At 38.4% G+C, this 18,940-nt stretch overlaps 1 protein-coding gene across 2 annotated transcripts in view; it reads left to right on the plus strand.

Moving 5' to 3' along the window:
* Window positions 1–18,940, plus strand: part of LPGAT1 (lysophosphatidylglycerol acyltransferase 1) — a 65,759-nt gene that overhangs the window by 40,049 nt on the left and 6,770 nt on the right. For both annotated transcript variants that reach the window (XM_064648301.1, XM_064648302.1), the window contains 2 exons: window positions 5,616–5,742; window positions 15,360–15,466. In XM_064648301.1, coding sequence (XP_064504371.1) covers window positions 5,616–5,742; window positions 15,360–15,466 — 234 coding nt within the window. The remainder of the gene's footprint in view (window positions 1–5,615; window positions 5,743–15,359; window positions 15,467–18,940) is intronic.

Below are 18,940 nucleotides of genomic sequence, written 5' to 3' on the forward strand. Positions count from 1 at the left end.
CTGGTTATAAATTTGCCACAGTTTATTAGCGGATTCCTCCTCTGTAAAGTAGGAGGAAGAACAAATGTTCCTGAGCTACTATTTGATTATTCTTATACTTTAACTGATCAGTTCTTTGTCATTGGCTTTTCCAAGGCAAGCAGCCTTTGTCTTAATTTCCTCCTCCTAACAGTTTTCATTCATATTTAAAGTCCCAAGTACTAGTCTTCATCGGGGTGAATTCTGACTTTTTACTAGTAAATTCTGAATTAAACAACTAGAACAGTTGTTGCTTTTGCTGCCTTTTGAAACTCTTGTTTAATTTAATGAAATTATATAATTTTATTCCTAAATAAATAGAAGGATGGGAAAACATAGGAAAGGTAGTACTATCACTTGAAGGCGTGACAGGTTTGAAGGTAAATAGTCCAAAGAATGTAGCTAAGTGATGTCTGTCCCTGAAAAGAGAGTATAAGGTAGTTCTGTGGTGTCTGATGAGAGCATCCCTCTGGGCAGATGTGCAGTGCCACCCAAACAAAGCACTGCTCACATTCCAGAAGATGATGTTAGTGCAGTATAGAAATATGAGCAGCATAAAAATGCTTATTTTTATCATCACCTTAACCCTATATAGACCATCCTCACCTTAGCCCTGTAGGAACCAATATGTGTGTTTGCAGGGGTATTTTATGGTTTGTGGGGGTTTTTTTGTTTGGATTTTTTTTTTAGCAGAACACTTAGTCCCTTACATGGTTGCAAATACAGCGTTTCTTCAGTTGATAAGAATTAATCTCCTGAGCTTTAGAAGTAGCAAAATGTCCTAAATGTCAAACAGCTGGCAATTCAAAGGAGTCTGGAGAAATTCTTCTTCAAAGATAAACATTCTGGAGCTAATTTTTGATCAATCTTGCTCTAGTATGTTTTTTTAAAACTTGTTTTATTTTACCATGCAGCCATTTTTTTTCTGATAACAAGTTGCTATGAGCTTGATTAGAGCCATATCGAAATCTTATCTTACTGATTTCAGATACAGCAGAGTACATTCAGTTCTGATGCTTTTTGTCAGAGGAATTCCATTTGCCCTTCTGCAGAGCTGGACACTGAATTCAGAGGAATTCCATTTGCCCTTCTGCAGAGCTGGACACTGAAAATAGTTGATTTTATTTTTTTTTTAAATCAAACTTTTTGATTTGCTGTTGTATGAGGAGTATGATTTGAATAACATGTAAAGCTTTTTTATTTTTTTCTGTCCTGGAAAAAGAGCTTCTTGTTTTGTTCCAGGTGATTTGTTACGGCAAGATCTTGGAATGATGAGTAAGATATTCAGTCTGAGAGTTAATCTTTGGAGAAAAAAGTTAATTCTGAGGTCAGTGATCCAGCTGATCACACAAGGACAAGTAGAGAACGAGGGACAAGTTACAAGAATGGATTGCTCGGCAGGGAGGAGGCAACAGCCTTTTTTGGCTGCATTCAGGGTGATGCAAGTGTTCAGGAAACCACACCTGAATAATAGTGAGTGGTAGTAAATATTTTGTTCTTCAAGTGCAGGCTGCAGTCCTCAAGTTCACGCCTGGCTGGTACATCCTTTTCCACTCTGCATGCAGTCTGACAGTGTCGCACCATCTAGAGCTCAGCTGAAGGCAAAGTTTCCTGCTGAAATACATCTTTATAACTTGCTCTTTTTCTCAGTGGTAAACACTGACAGTCTGCTGGAGGGTTTGAGGAGTTCTGCACATGCTCTAATCCATTTTTTAGCATTAGTTGACCCCAAGGAGTAGTAACCCCAGGGAGGACATAGAGAGAATGAAAAGAAACTCTGAACCACAATAAATCTGTGATAGTAGACAGTCAAGTATCTACCCTGAGAGGATCATAGAGGATGACAGATCACTGAATGTCTTAAAGATACTGATGATAAGTTGCTCGTTAAGTAAATTTGGGCAACTTAATATCACTGAACCCACAGCTAGAACAAAAATAAAGAAATAGCTTTGAAGACTTGCCTCTGCTGGTGATTTAAAAAAAAAAAACAACCAAAACCAAACACAACAGAGCAAACCAAAACCCAAACAAGTTAGGAAACTGTTTAAATTTTATTTTGAATTTTTTTTTCTTTTTTTTTATCTAGACCAGAAAGCTACTGTTACATGTGATTGTTCAATCTTGTCTTAGCACTCATAAGGCAAGTTTGTACCATTCATACTAAGGTACATTATTACTGTGTGGTTTGGATGCAATTATATAGGACAAGTGCTTGTGGGCCTGTTTTGAACATTTATGTGCTATTTAAAGAGAAACAGACTGTTAACATTTTGAAGCATTTTGAGAAATCAAAGGCCTCTACCTGTGCAAAGCACCTCCACCAGTGGCAAAGCAGACTAACACCACAGAAGAAGAACTAGTGCTTGGAGAGATCAGCTTAAATATGGTCTCTGCAGCAGTTTTTTCAGCAGCCAGGCTGCTCAATCTTTCAACAAGTACTAGAAGCTTGGCAGAGGGAGTTCTTGAGCAGGTATACACAGCTCCCTGTTTTCTCAGCTGCAAATGCCAGACCTGAGATTCACACCATACTAAGTAATGCAGCAATTTTTCTGGTTTGAGCTCCTGTTAATGTGCTCTATTTAAAATGTAGTAGGGTTTATTCTTGTTCAAAGGTCTACTTAGGCCTGAAAGCAGCATCCTTGGAGATATTAAGGTCCTACCCCTTTGTGTCTTGTGCACTTGTCTGTTTCTTTTTCAGTTTCAACATCTGTTAGAGCTTCCTGGCTTTAAAATAAATTTGCTCATGAGGAGGGTGCAACATAGTACAACCCCTCCAAAAGGACATCAAGGTTTACTTCAAAATTAATTTTCTTAAATCCTTCGTGACTTAAGTTTTTTTGGCAGTCTGAGATCTTGGATGATTATGTAAAGCTTATTTTAAACTAGAGCATGCACAAATAGGCTTGTGACTGTGATTTGATAGCACGTGGAGGTAGCTGCATTAAGACCTGCTTGCTCTAGAGGAGGATCTGTAGAGGCTGATGTTCCCTTCAGAAATTTTATTTTTTTTTCTAACCTGGGGTTCCTGGGCTGTCAGAGTTTTTTCTCCCCACTCTGCCCTGAAAGGGGTTGGAGGTGAGTTTGGAGCTGGTCTGAGGAATCCTTTGCAGCAGCTCTGCTCCACAAAAGCAGAAGGTAGGAAATCAGCACAGCAGAGGACTGCAGGAGTCTTCCCATAATGAAGTTCAAACCATTATCCACTGAAAGAACAGCTTTAAGTACAAGCTAAATATTTAATAAATTATTTTAAAACACTTTACTGTAAATAATAAGATAATGTGTTCATTTCATCTGGCACTTTTTAATTGCAGTTAACGATCTTTGTTGCTTACTCAGACAATTGTCTTTATCCATTCTTGCTTTACATCTGGGAAAATAATAAATTGAATTACTTTGTTATGAAATCTATTTCTAAATTAATACTTCTGTGGATTTACTTTTAATTTCATATTGGCTTTTCTCTGATTCATTGCTACTTTTAAAATGAAGGATTCTGTAGTTAGTGCTTTGCTTAAGAGAGACTTGACAAGCACTCTGTCATGATGCTGGCAAGCTGGAGCCTCTAATGGGACCTTGTGTTCTCATTTCACGTGTCTGTCAGAGTTTTAAAATACTGTATTTCCAGAAGGTAGCACTGAATGTCTCAGCTTGACCTGTGTAGCTTGCCCTTGGTCAAATTTTTGAATGGCATGTTGCATATAACTCATAACCTAAATTTTAGGAAATGCTGTCTAGCCTGACTCAAGTAGTACATGTGCATTTGTAACAAAGCAGTACCACTCCATTGATGAGTAGACACCATGAAAACACCAGCTGCTTGTTAAAATAATTGATAGATACATGTGACAGTATTGCTGTAATTGTCTTTTCACACTTAATTAAATTAAATGCAAATTAAATTAAATTAAATGCAGGTAGAAACTCGTAAGTCAGTCCTTGCATGTGCATTCTAGTTGAAATTAATAAAGGTGGCTTTTTGAGTGCTACTCAGACTGTGTGTTGCAGATTTCGTCATAGATCTTCTGTAAAATTAGAGTGGTGACTCTGGGCAAGACCAAGAATCTGTCTAGCCCAACATCTTGTCCATGGCTTCAAGTGGATTTCAGAGGAAGAGTGTGAACACAGCAAACATGCATCATACTTCTCCCACATATTCTCCTAGCTTCTGACTGTCCCCTGTGTGATAGGTTTCCCAAGCCAGATGGGAGTTTCTGCCTGGTTAGTTAACCCTCCAGTGGATTTCTTCCATGTACTTGTTCAATTCCCTCTTGAATCCAAGTCTTGACATCCTTTAACAAGGGATTCCCCACAGTTTTATTCTCATCTGCAGAAAAAATTGTTTCTCTGTTTGCTTTGAAAACTTTTCCTTTCGGCTTAATTTTGAATACGTCTGTTCTCGTATTGAGAAAGATGGTGAACAGTCAATCCCTGTACATTTTCTTCATGCTGACAGTGTTCTTGTCAGCCTCTCTTATAGTTGTTTCATAGCTATCTCAGCTGCAGGCTTGAAGAGTATTGTACTTTGTACTAAAAGCTGACACTTCTTATGTGCTTTTGCCAGTGGGTGGCTGTTTTTGATAGTCAGCTTTTTGAATGCTTGAAGATACTGCTGGGTATGATGTAAGCATATTGCTATACTAATGTATCAAGTGTGATTAAGTGAGCATTACTATACTAGTCTGAACATACAATGACCTCAAATACAAGGCAGCTCCAGAATAGATATAAAAATTGACAAGCTAAACTCAAAGCGTCTTCTTGGCGATGTGCCCCTCTTTCCTGGTTTGCTTTACAGATCTGCTGCTCTCCCTCTTTGCAAACCTGTGGATTGAAGACATGCCAGAGGGGTGTAGTGGATAGGTTGATACATGACCTGAACTATTGCTGGTAGTAACCTATATTCAGATTTAAATTTGACTCTCCTGAATAATCTTCATAACAAATATTTTCACCTCCTTTGATCCTTTTTTCAGTTTCTAAATATGTTGGGCAGCATATGAGCATGTACTGGTATCAGGCTTTCCTGGGATCTTGTGGGTGCAGTATCCTCTCCATTTTGAAAACTGACCATCTTCTGTTCCTTGCTTTCTTATCGTGAATACACAAAGTGGTGATTTTGTCTTTGTGCCATAACTCAGATTTTTAAGAACCTTTGAGGGATCTGCATGGTTGCTGCTCCATCAGTGAGCTGCAAGTGCGAGTTTTACAAAGGCCCAGGTGTAAAGGTGCTTGAAGTGCAGACCAAGAGGCTTGAATGTTTATTTTGGAATTTTCTTTTTTGGTGAAGGGTGGGAAGCACCTAACTTTGGGGCCAGCATATCACATGACTGTACTCATACGCTATAGTACTTGTTCTGTTTTGTGTACTACAGTGTGTAGGAACAAGAGAAATAACCATGAAAGTAAAATCTAGGTCTGACTGGAGTTTCTAAGAGTATTTCTGTGCTCTTTAGTGAAATCTGAATTTGATTTTTGAAGGTCTTATTTTATTTGTGCCTCATACCTCATAAAGTAATATAAAAATGGAATAACTCTCAAATAAGTGACATGCACTTTCTGATTACCTTTAATACTCTGTTTCTTTTTGTTCCTAGAGAGCAAAGCAAAAGGCCTCCAGTGGGTGATAGATACAACTATCGCGTATCCCAGAGGTGAACCTATAGACATCCAAACTTGGATTCTTGGCTATCGACAACCAACAGTCACACATGTACATTACAGGTAGGAAATAAACCTTCTACTCTTACACTGAGCTCAAATATTAAAAAGCAAGTATTCACAAATTAGTAGCATCACGTTTCAGGATATGGGAGATCAATAGCAATGAGAGTTTTTTTTAATGTGTCTCACACAGGTGGTCAGCTCATCTAGACACAGTCACGGGGACTATATTTGGAGGCTGTCATTTTTTCCATTGTAACATTAAGGTGCTGATAAACCCAACTTGATTTTTTTTTATTTTATTTTTTAATAATGACAACACATTAAAAATCCCTGTTGTTGAATAAATAAGTTTCCTATGAGATAATTATATTTAACTTTCTGACAAAGAAATATCAGTTTTTTCACTCAAACCATACTCCTGAGCAGAGCAACACTCTGGAAAAAGTAGCAATGCTCATTAACACCTAGAATGGGAGATTATTAAAACTTTTCTCATCAGTAGTTTTTTGTCTCAAGACCTAAACTGAGGGAGAGAAAAGTTACATTTTACTTTTGGTTTGCAGTTAATTGCAAGTCTGAAATATCCAGAAGTATTTTAAGACTTTTACCATAATAAATAAGTTGTTGCATTTTATCCCAAAATTATATTATTCTGTCTTATTCCCTTTTGTTGATTTGGGGAACTTTTAGACTTTTACAGTAAGCTGTCAAATATCCTAGTGTGGATCCCCTGGGTGGCAGTTTTAAGTGGGAATGCCCTTCTGCAGCATCACTGTTGTGTCAGTGTTGTGTGATGCAGAGTGCAGGCTGCTCACTGGAGCTTCTTTCCACAGCCGTGTTTAAATCTGTCCTTACTTATTATAGAAAGCTGCCTTCCAAGTTTTTCTGAAGGTGAACATACTTACACCCTAATTTATATAAGATATCATTTTATCCATTATGTTTTATTCAGGTCACCTTAGTACTCTCTCAGATCTCTAGGATAATTTCAAGTTAGATGTACTTAGAATTCTACTAAAGAATATTTCCAAAAATACTTGCTTTAAAAACAAGAGAAAGTTATCTTAACTTGAATTAACTTCCTACTTCTAAATATATATTCAAACCTATTTCTGAGCACAAGCATAAATATGGTGCAACCTTCCATAGAGTGAATTTGAATGTTAAAATTCTTGCAGTACTGAAATTCTAAGAAGAATATCAGAAATTTATTGTTGCATGTAGGTTTGTTGTTTTCTTCCAGAGGGTCTAAATCACTGGTTTAGATGGACCAAGCCTCTCTATTTGATTATTTTATTTTTTTTAATAACCTCTAGTTGTTTCGGTTGACCTTGTAAAAACATATGAAGTATGCCCCAAATGGAAACTCGTGCAGCAGCATCCTCTGAAGGCCAAGTGCAGGGTGTGATACCTCTGAAATGAGAACAGAGTGTCTTGGTTTTAACTGGAGCTTTGGCTGACTTTCCGGTCCTGGTGATTCTTTAGGCAGATACCCTCTCAACTGCAAGGGCTTTAGTTGGATGCAGGGTAGGAATTGGTAAAGATGCATTTAACAAAGTGCCCTGGCCCTGACAGTGGGCAGTAGCAGCACAGGCGTGGGAGGGCCACCTGTGTGCCGTCCTGTCCTTCTGCACGTGGACACGCGGGGGCTGTAACCTGTTCTAAGCAGACCTTGCCTCTGGAGCACCCTTTTGGTAGGTGCTGATGGGCCTGGCCTCCAGTACTCCTCTTAACCTACTCAGACTTGTACATGACACAGCTTCACAGTACTGACTGTGAGGGTGGCAACCAGGACCGTCTCCTTTTTGATCATGTGAAGTTCTCCTCCTGATGCCTTCAGTGGGAGTATCGTGTTTCCCGTGTCCTGCCAGTGGTGGATGAGTTGTTCCTCAGTTATGCCCTCTGTGATTTTACAGAGCTTGCTCATATCCTGCCTTAGCTGTCCCCATCCCTCCTCCCAACACAGTGAAACAACTTCTTACACAAAAGCCTTTCCCTCATTATGTTGTTACTTTTGTCTGTGCATTTTCTGGTTCTGCTATAACTAGTTTGTGAGTTGACTGACATCCTGAATTCCCCACACTGATTTCAGGATCACTTACCAGGGTAATAATAGCTAATCTTAAAGGCTGTAGCAGTGCATGTGTAACTGCTGGTGCTTTTTCCTTCCTCAGGGTTCATTGCCTTGCATTTATTGGTATTTAATTTTATCTGCAACTCTAGTCTTGTCCTTTCTCTTTGACTACTCAGAATAATTCTATACCAGAAAAGTCATACCACTCTTGTATCCTTTTTTTCCAGATTTGATGTAGCATCTTAGCATGCTAAGACCTTTCAGTGTATCTGGAATTAGAGCTGTAGTTTGAAAATAATACAATGAATTTTTACCTTCAGTGTTTTTGACAATAACATTTATTTTTAGATATTTTTGTGTGGCTTTAAAAATATTTTTCAGTTTTACGTAAAGGTTATATTTATCCATGGCAGGATTAGCAGATAGCGACTGAACAGCATGTGTTCATAAATTTACTCATGTTGCATCATCTTCTTCTTTTGCTTATATGGAAATTTTCCTGTTGGATTCCCTCCAGGGCATTACAACAACTGATTTTTTTTCTTATTTTTTCCCAGATCACCTGATCTTACTCATTAAGGGTTATTTTTTAGTAGAGTACTGTGAGTGTTGGGCACTTTCAGGCTTTTGACAACTTCAAATCATGTATTGATGACTTGAACAGAGTTGTTGGTACCACTGTGAACCTGTGAAGACTGAGTATGTGCCTGGGAAACTGGGAGTGGTGGATAGGGAAGAGTAGGGAACAACCATTCTCTCATGGAGGTATATCTGATGTTAAAGAAAACCTTACAGCTCTGCTGTCATTTTATTGAACCTTCTCCAAGATTGGGAAGATGGGAAATTGAAGTCTAGTGGGCTGACACCAATTCCTTAGAGCTTATTTTTGAAAACATAGGTATGGGCAGTAGAAAACTGTCTCTCAGGAGCTTTGCACGTGTGCCTCCTAGGTATTGTCCTCACTTGTCCAGAAATACCGTGATGTCTTGAGCCTGTGTCTGTGTCACATCTCAGTCAGGAGCAGTTCTGGAAAAACAGCAAACCACTTTGTGCTGGTTAAGCAGTGAGTGCAACCAACAGGTGTACTTTGTGACCAGCTACCTGATCCTTGTCATGTCAACCTCCTTCCTCTCGTCTCTGCCACTTTTGTTTGGAAATGCAGAACTACCTTTTAATGTGCTGGAAAGTGTCCTGGGAAGCTTCTGTACAGTGTTTCTCTCTGAGAACTGGTCAAGCCAAGAGTGGAGGATGATGCACTTCATCTGTGTAGCTGTACAGCTTGACCAGGAAACCTAAACTACTTCTTTAAGGTCATCTTCCTTGTGGAGACCAAAACATTGGTGTAACAGAGCCATTAGAGTATGTGGGATCGTCAGCTGGGAATGCCAGCACTTGTTCTGCAGGTCGCTATTTCGAGGTGGTTCCTCAGTAGTTTTTAATTTTGGTTACAATTGGGTATTAACTAGTCTTTGCCCTTAACAGTGTAGGTGGGGATTAAATCAGTGACTGAGGTCTGAAAAAGCTTGTGCTATGCTGGGCCCTGAGATAGCCCTTGTAAAGTTGGTGCTAAAGTTGATGTTAAAGAGTTTCTTTAATTCTTTGAAACAAACTCAGTTAGCAAAGGAAAACCTGAGGTAAAGTGGACTTCATCTTTAAAAAGATGGAAACTTTCAGAGGTGTGTTTCTGTTTTTCTGCATTTTGACATGGATGTCCCCTGAAATTTTCATTAAATGTATATCGGGTATGTCTGGCTTGTTGTTATTCTCCTCTTTTCCCGAATTTGGTGCAATAAAAATAAAAATTTGCTCATCATTTGAAATTCAGAATGTCTTGGGGAATTACATTTTAAATAAATTTTAAGGGTAATTTTCAAATAACTGGGAAGAGAGCATACTGGTTTCTCATCTGTCCTTTTAACTAAGTTATAGGAAAAAAAAAGTGCACCCCTTTGGAAAAAGTAAAGAATAGTTTTGTCAAGATGCCATCTCTACTGTATGAGAGGAAATTCAGGATTTAAACATGCTTATTCCCTTTTAGAGTAGTCCAGAGCAAGGTACTGATGTATGACAGCAGTGGGGAAAAAAGGAACATTTTCTTCCCACTCAAACTGGAGCAGAGGAGATTGTGGAGCTGCTTTTGTTCTGGTTCTCAGTCAGTCCCTTCTGCTGTGGCCCTTGATCACAACCTGTCTCTTTCTGCTTTAAAGACTTTCAAATCTAGTGATTTCCTTTTCTCATAATCTGTGCCTTTGCTGCAGGGTTATTTCTTTTTCATCCTACTGGGGAGCAACAGAGAAGTGTAGAGAACAGAGCAAGCAGCCTTATGCTATCATTTTTAGATGGTTTTCTAGCTGATGAAAATGGCATATAAGGATCAGTTTAATCCAGTAATATTTTTTTCCAAAAGGTTCAATTTTGATAATGAGTTGAACCTTGGTTTTCAAACTTCAATTTTCAGTACAAATGCCATGTTTTTCAGAAGTTCATAATTAGGCTAGGCTGTGGCCTGATTTTCCTCAGGATGTCAAAAGAAACTTCCCTAGAAAAAAGAACATTTGCCAAGTTTGAATCTTCAAAACACAAAAGTGTAAAAACTTTACCCGTCTAACTATTGAATGACTTTTTGGCCCTGACTGACTTGTCTCAAAACTTATTGGAAAGTGCTGCAAAACTGGATTTGCTCTCAAGGAAAATATCTAATGAACTTCTTCCAGGTCAGATGTTTCTGGGATTTTTGTGGGAGATTTCTATCCATCTGTTAAAGCAGTAAGCACCTAAGAAAAGGGCTTGAAGGTGCAAAGCATCTCTAACTAGAGGCATCACTATGAGACCTGCCTCGTAATAAGTCTGTTGGAAAGATTTGTTTCCTCTTCTCTGATGGTTTAGCTTTATGCTTGGATCATTTTGTGGTGTGTGTTGACCCTAAATTCAGACTCCTTATGCTTCCACTTAGCAGAAATAAGCTGAGTGGTTTGGTGTCCGTGTAGCAAGACCTTGTACTGGCTACTATTCTCAGCTCCACCATTTCTTCACCGTGACTTAAGTTTGGGGATTATTTCTTTTCTTCTTACACCGAGCACTTCTTTAGTCTAATTGACTTGGTGTTTCTCAGCTGGTCTCCAAGTTTCTCCAATAGTAGGATTTCCCACGTCCTGCAGTTCTGTTGCCAAAACCCAAGAGTTAAAAATTGGAAAAACCTTGTTACAAAGATTATTTGATGCACAGCATCCCCTCAGGAATGGCATGGGGTTGGGGTTTTTTTTTGCATTAGCTTCCTGCCGAGTGATGCCCTCAGATGACCACATCCTTCTTTGGCACTGTGTGACGGGGATTGTGGTGTAGCAGCCGCGACGTCAGAGCCAGCCCGAGTCACCTCTGACGCAGAGGGTGCTGTGTCTGTGCCGTGTGGAAGTGCCTCGCTGTTCCCAGCTAACTCAGCCGTCTTTGTGCCGTAACGCGAATGACTGCTCTGTCACCTTTCTTCCTCGTACCACTTTTTGTACTGTGCCGCTCTTGAAACAAGCTTTCAACTACTGAGGAGGTTCTTTTTTTGTGTCCACGTTGATACAGATTTATTGAAATAAACGAGGCTCCGAGCTATAAATAAGATGAAATACGTCGTAGTTGTTGAATGAGTTCTGCAGAAGTGTCTGTGAAGGGCATCCCGTTTGGCAGTATATTTTAATACACTTTTTTACGCAAGTGACTTATTTTTGGTCATGCCTGAGATCTACCAACACCCTTCACTGTCCTGAATTTATTTCGAGTCATTGAAACAGCAAGTAATAATATGATTTATAAAGAGTAACAGGTAATACAGAACTTGAATTCACAGTAGGACAGATGAGAAAAGGCAGGTAGTAGTACTTAGTGGTATCTATGAACTTCAGAATTTAAATACAGAATCAGAGGTTGTTTCTCCAATAAGGACCACTTAAGAGAGATTGTGTTTCTGAAAATGCTGTATTTCTGAAAATTATTTGGTATCTTCTGAAAAATGGCTTATCAGTAGCTAATTCTCCACAATTTCATATGTATGCCAACACGTCTTGAGCAGTTACATCTCCTGTTTTTTAAAATCCTTTCTTCTTTCCTGGACTGTCATTTATTCTCATATGTTCTGGTTTGGGACATAGATACAAATTTGTGTAGTGGTTTAAGGAAATCATCGTTCCTCACCTACCCAGAGTGTCCTGCAGTTGGTGTCACCTCTCAGCTGCTGGCAGGGAACCTCCAGCCAGAAGACGGTGCTTCATTACTGCAACAGCTCTGCAGATTCTCATTGGAGTACATCTGTACTTCTACCACCACTTTTAACTTCTCAGGGTGCAGCCTGTGGTATCACTGCTTTTAGCCTCTTCCCCAATTCCCCTGATGATAGCAAAGCAGCTGTTCCTGTGATGAGAAACAAAAGAAGGTATTTCCATTCCACTTGAATTTTCTGGTCAATTTATCTTATCCAGTGCTATTAAATTCCTTGTTTGCCACACTGGGAATAAAGATGCTCTTATTTTCATGCAATGTGAGGTTTGTTTTGTCCAAAAGCTGGTAAGATTCAAGAGCCCAAGAGATTCTAGGAGCTTCAGATCCTACACTCTGACCTTGTTTCTGGCCTAGGCAGTTCTATGTGATGATGACATTTTATTTTCCTGAGGAGATCAGCAATCTGTTTGCTTCTAATGGCGTTCCTGATGTTGCATACTCACAGATGGGGTAGAGCCAAGGTGATGCTCATGCTCTGACCACATTGACACCTGTTTACACATTTCATTGAAAAGAAGAAACTGTTTCCTGCATCTTTTAACATTAGACCTGGCAGATGTCACATCCAGTGGCCAGGGATGACTCTGCTCCAGTCAGAGAGATGGCTCTCTGCAATTGTTTTGGATTATCTGTGTCGAGTTTTGTAACAACAGACTTGCTCAGTTACCTTTCCTGAACCCAGTCTCCTTAAAGAGAGTGTTCTTTTAAAGCACAGATGCCAGCTGAGCCATCTGATGGGCAGAGAATGATGATATCAGCAGTATGTCTAGTATAAATACAGGGGTGTTTAGCATTGCCTTGTCTAGCACAGAAAGGGCTTGTTTCCAGAGTTTGAGGATTTTTTTTTTTTTAATATTTAATCTCTAATTTAGCTCAGTCATTAGTAAGAATGTTCTGCCAGTAAAAATAACTCTGAATAATCTAAAAATACATTTGAAGATGCTTTTAAATACACTAGCACTTACCATTGCTAACTTGTGGAAGCCAGTTTAGCTTTATTGGAAAACCAGTTGTTTTCCACTCTATTAATATTAATTTAAACTGGGTGTAACAGTGATTGCTTCTTAAACTTTTTAGCTACAGAGTTTATATCCAGAGATTCAAGTGTGATGGCACTATTATTGATTCCCACAAGAGCCTGGATGGATTCAAGCAGAAAAGTGATGTGCTGTGATCCATTAGTCTCTCACAATACTGGTGTCCCCTGTGCTACTTTGCTACTCCGTTGAAGTGCCAGCTCAACACTTGTGGGTATCTTGCAAGGTCATATGATAATGTTTTCAGACTAGAAGGTACATTCTTGGCAAAATATCAGGCTTAACTAGGTGATTGAGTTGTAGAGTTGTTACCAATTAGGTAAAGGAGAAGTGAAGGCAGAGGTGAAGAGTATCTACAGTTTACCATGGAGGCTGCATATGAAGCCAGGTAACCCTAGACTTTTGTCCTGAGCCCACACACACATTCTGTTAGTTCTCAACCATCTTAAAACTTGCGTAAGCAAGCATCTGTCCTTCAAAAATATACTGTGAAACACAATATTCAGTTGCTGAGCCTTTTTATCTCTTCACAACAGATAGGCAGAAGAGAGTAAAAATAGTGCTTGGCAGCTCGCTTCTGTTTGGGGACACGGAGTAAGTCTTTCAGAGTGTTATACCCTCAACAGAAATTGTCCTTTCTCTGTTGGTGTGTTTTTTACTTGCCTCTACATGTTTTAATTTTAACCTGCTGTAGAACATCTGGGCTTCAGGATAAAACAGTTCTTTTTTGCCTGTCTTTGTCGTTGTTCTTAGTATGCACACTAAAGACTAGAGCTGTTTACTGAACTGGCATTTCATAGCATTTGTCTTTCACCAAAGACTTTTCTTCAAATGCTATTTTATCTGAGATAGCAGTTGCTAATTTCTGGTTTCTGAGACTGGCTTTACTGGAGCACAGAGAAGTCCACAGTGTGAGGAAGATGTAGGTATAATTGCTACAAAGACTACAGAAGTAGCTGAGTTCATGTTGATACCATAGATGGTAAATAAATTTGTTCATCTCCTTATGTTGGAGCTCTCTCTGTGTACCAAAGCACCATTATTTTTAATTCCCTCATTAGAGCAATGCTTTGCTGCTTATCTCCCCCACTTACAGCGTATTTTTCCATGCATCATTCAGAAGAGAGGAGGGACAAATGACTTGGCAACAGGGGAAGCAAAGATGTTGAAAACTGTAACAGCAACAAAAGCATTCTTAAGAAGCATCTTATTTTGGTAGTCTAACGTTCCCATATCTGTTCAGAGAGTGCCTACATGATTGTGGTGTTACTTCAAATTCTTTGCAGTATAGTCAGTCAAGACTGTTGAAAATGAAATGAAAATCTACTAAGGAAAATAGAAGCGTGGTGTAGATGACAGGCTAGGTGGGAGCTCACCTGGGAAGAGAAACCTACAGTAAAGGTCTTGCATTTCAGAGTATGAACTTTTCAGGCCAGCCTGATACACAGATGTCTTCTGCACTGGCCTCCCAGCGCAACACAGTGGATGTATAAGTTCGTGTATATATCAAAGGGCACTTAGATTTCACAGTTACTGTAAGACTTGAAAAAAATCCAGTGAGGTATGATGGGTTATTTGGGGGTTTCAGTATGTATGTACCTCAGTGAATTCTGGCCTGGATATACGGTTTTCTAAGCAAACAAAGTATTCGGCATGGAACTACCAAAACATCAGTAATTCTTCCATTGGTGTTTTCAAAGTAGAGCAGCAGTGTTTGAGTACAGTTACTTATGTGGTCAATTTTCAGTGTAAAACTCGCCTTAAAAATTTCAAAGAAAGCTGCTGGCGTCCTTTGAAAAGCACAGAAAACATGTTTTCTGGGGTATGAAAGAGCTGTTGGTACTTAGTGATGTCATTTTGTGGCTTCTGCTTGTTGAAATGTTTCTTCAAAACTGCAGATGAATTTTCTCAGTCTTTTATTTCATTCAGTGTATGAACTTCATTGCTTCTCAGTTTGGTTTTTTTTTTTTAGGGATAATAATACATACAGTGTGGTGGTATTGTATAAAAAAAGCCCAGCAACTTACTAGCTTTTATCAAATGCTGTAGTACATTATTTGATAGAGACTAATGCCTTTGTCTTCTGTGTGCTTCTGGATGGTAACCTGGAGTATTCCAGTTTTGTATCCTTAATTCCTATATGATCTGTGAATTGGAGGAAGCATGAACCATGCAGTTAGACTTATACAAAAGTCTTGTTCTCTGTGTTTTGTGGAGGGCTGGGACAGAAGGAGAAGAGCTTTATTCTTCACATGCAGAATACAGTTTCCAGCTTTAATTTATGTTTGTTTCTTTGGTAGGATTTTTCCAGTTAAAGATGTACCTGCAGAGCCTGAAGCTCTCACAAACTGGCTGTATCAACGATTCATTGAAAAGGAGGACCTCTTGACACATTTCTATGAAACAGGTAGGATGATATCTGACAAAGAGAATTGTTCTTTGCTAATGACTTTTCTTACAAGGATCTCAAAATGGTGTAAGAATGTGTAAGCATTCTTCACATGAATACAGGAGATATAATTTTTACTACTTTTTATGTGGCAAAGAAGTGTGATTAAAAAATTATCTATGAAAGGTGAATTACCTGAGTAACATTAGAATTAGGGTAGTGTTTCAAGACTGTCAAATTCAAAGCAGATCTAAGGAAATACTTTTTTTCTGCAATAACATAAAGCCCAGCTGTGAACCTTGCTGCCATGAGATTTTATGGAGTGGAATAATTTAGCAAGATGCAAAGAGGTAGTGACCATTTAAATGTATAGTAAAAGTATTCAGAGCTTATGTTAAGTTTGGAGGGGATATAAAACCTTCAGGGTTCAAAGTTTTTGACTAAGAAGGATTAAATAATATCCTTGTGTGAGGCAGGTTATTTTATCTGCTTAGTGTGGCTGTTTAGCCTGTTCCTCTGACACTTGCTGTTAGAGAAAGCTGATCAAAATTGTCTGCAGGTCTATTCCAAACCCATAGTCCTCTTCTGTTTCATGTTAAACTAAACCAAAAGATGCTCTAATTGGAAGGGTCTGTGAGAATGACATCACACAAAGTCTGTGGAGCCTTGTTCTACAGCCCTGTGCTGTCAGTACTGGCCTCCTTGCTGTGAGGATCACTTCTGTCATCATAAACTTTCAATGTTAATGTATCAGTGCAATTTGAATAAACTTGGGACATTAATAGCATTACTTAAGGGATACTGGCAAATGTGATTTAAAATATCAGGTAAATATTTTGAAACTGTAGCTGGAGAAGTTTCCCCAAGGCTCTTTTTTTCCATCCAGTTGATACTGAAGTATGTTATCTGCCCTCCAGTGGGGAGGAATTGAGAAAATGTGTTCAGGATAAAAAATAGAGGAATTCATCACAATAAAAAAAGAAAAACGAAGTCCAGAGAGGAAAAAATTGAGTTTTATTTCAATATACAGGCAAGGAAGTTTATAAAATATAGCCTGTCTCTAAAGGAAAATATTCTCTTCATTAGCAAATCACAGTTGTTGATGGAGGAAAGTGTTCAGTCTTGCAAATCAGCTGTGTTTAATATTCCAGGGTGACTGTGTTAAACAAAGATGCTGATTCTATCAGATGATTTATTGCAAAGGCTGCTTTAATTCAGTTTTGAGTGCTTAATTTGTCAATCAAAATGCTTAAAAAGATTAATAGAATTCTTTAACAACCTGGAGTTTTATTTTGTTTTATGAAATTCTGCTGTCACTCAACCATCATTGATGGCAAAAGTCAGACCTGCTATATAAATTGCATCCAAATGTATATATTGGACTTTATTAGACAAATAACTTTGTGAGTATCTTTAAAAATACAAGTGTAGTCCATACATTTTAAAGAATTATTGTTATTAAGACATTACTTTATAAATACCATTGAAATAAGTCAGATCCGGAAAATCTAACTAGTCCAGAATTTCAGAGAGTATAATGAATATAATCAGATTTATTCATGGAAATGTACTTCCAAAATGGGATAATTGGTTATAATTTGCCAGTGTAATCAGTATGAATTAATAAGACATGTTCTAAATGTAAATTCTATGACATGGACCTTATTAGGCATAAATTAGCATAATTTAAAGTTACTGCCATTTATGAATGAAGTTGAGAACTTCCTTGCATTGCTTTTGTTGGCCTACTGGAAAAGTGTTTTTGGAAACCCCCTGGAAAAGTCCTGAGGCTGAATGTGAGGGGAATCCCTGAAGCTGCTCAAGAACCCTCTTTGTACTGATCTGTTATATGGTCACAAGTTGACATGGTTTTAAGACTTAGTGCTGTTTCAGTATTTTGATTTTATTTTATTCTTATTCTTATTTTTTTCTTATTTTAAAATACCCACTGCTTAGGAACGTGTCTCTGTTCATGAAGCTTATTTCATAAAGCTGGAATAACATTTAATGCTACATGAAACTTTAAAAGTTTTCATTGACAGTATCATTAGTAGGAATATATTCTTTTGGCATATTTTTATTTGGGAAGACAAAGAAACAAAGCCTAAAGCACCTTTTTCCTTTTTGCTATATTCTTAAGTGTTAAGAACTTTAATTGTCTGGGGAAAACCTGTAATATTAGACCTCTTGATATTAAACCCCAAAAAAAGTATATGCCTAAAATTTGAAATGAAACCATCTCATAATTTCTTACAGGTGTATTTTACACATTTCATTTATAAAATTAAAACCATTTAGGGTTAATAGCTGTAGGTGTAAGTAACAGACTCATATTTTAGCAGCTTGTAGGAAATTTGAATTGGCAAGTTCTTGATTTCTCTGAAGTGTTCAGCAGGATAACCTTGAATATCACAGTAACACAAGTGAGATTACATTCATCAGGACAAAAACACTTGGGGACTAATTAAAAACAAAATTAAAAATGCAACTATAAACTAGGAGTAATTGTATACTGGAGTCATTGTGCTCCTCATTCACTATGAATCATAGAATGATTTGGTTGGTAGGGGACCTTGAAGATCATCTAGTTCCAATCCCCCTGCCACAGGCAGGGACACCTTCCACTAGACCAGGTTACTCAGAGCTCCATCCAACCTGGCCTTGAACACTTCTAGGGATGGGGCATCCACAGCTTCTCTGGGCACTGTGTTCCAGTGCCTCACCACCCTCACAGTTCTTCCTAATATCTAATCTAAACATGCTCTCTTTCAGTTTGAACCCGTTCCCCCTTGTCCTGTCACTACAAGCTCTTGTAAATAGTCTTGCCCTGCCTTTCCTGTAAGTGCTCATAAGCCAACTGGTGTGAGGTAACTAAAAAAGTAAGCAGTGTCATCCTACAGGGCAACAGGAAACACTTCTCACTGTACCAAATCTGAAACCTCATCTGGACATTCTGCATACATGTCCGTCATCCCTGTTCGAAAAATATGAATTGAACTGGGAAGAGGGAAAGATAATAGATGCCAAGATGATTAAGGGGAAGGAGTCATCATTTCTGTGAAGGACAACTGAAAGTACTTGGCTTGTCTCAGCTGGGAAAGTGAAGGATCAAAGATACGAGTTGACTTGGGAGAGGGGAAGGAGACAGTTGCCATCTGTATGTACCAAAGAAAAAGGAAAGTTATTTAAACCAGAAGTCATTGTCTGTACAGAAAAACCAATGGGCCATAGAAGTACAAATGCAGTGTAGAGTGGACAAACAGAACCTTGCCGTGGGAATAAATGATGTGGCACATCTGCCCATATGTGAAAATGTATATCACTGAGAGGGGTTTTTTTAGGCTTTTTCTTAGTTAGTTGTTTTTGGTTTTGGTTTTTATTTTTATTTTTATTTAAGAGCATTCATGGAGGAAGAAAAGCTTTGTCTTAAATGCTTGATTGCAGTTCCTTCAGTGATTGCAAATGTGAAGCACAGAGATAAGTTGCTGATGA

The sequence above is a fragment of the Pseudopipra pipra genome, chromosome 3, assembly GCF_036250125.1.
Source record: "Pseudopipra pipra isolate bDixPip1 chromosome 3, bDixPip1.hap1, whole genome shotgun sequence".
In the NCBI taxonomy this organism is placed as follows: domain Eukaryota; kingdom Metazoa; phylum Chordata; class Aves; order Passeriformes; family Pipridae; genus Pseudopipra; species Pseudopipra pipra.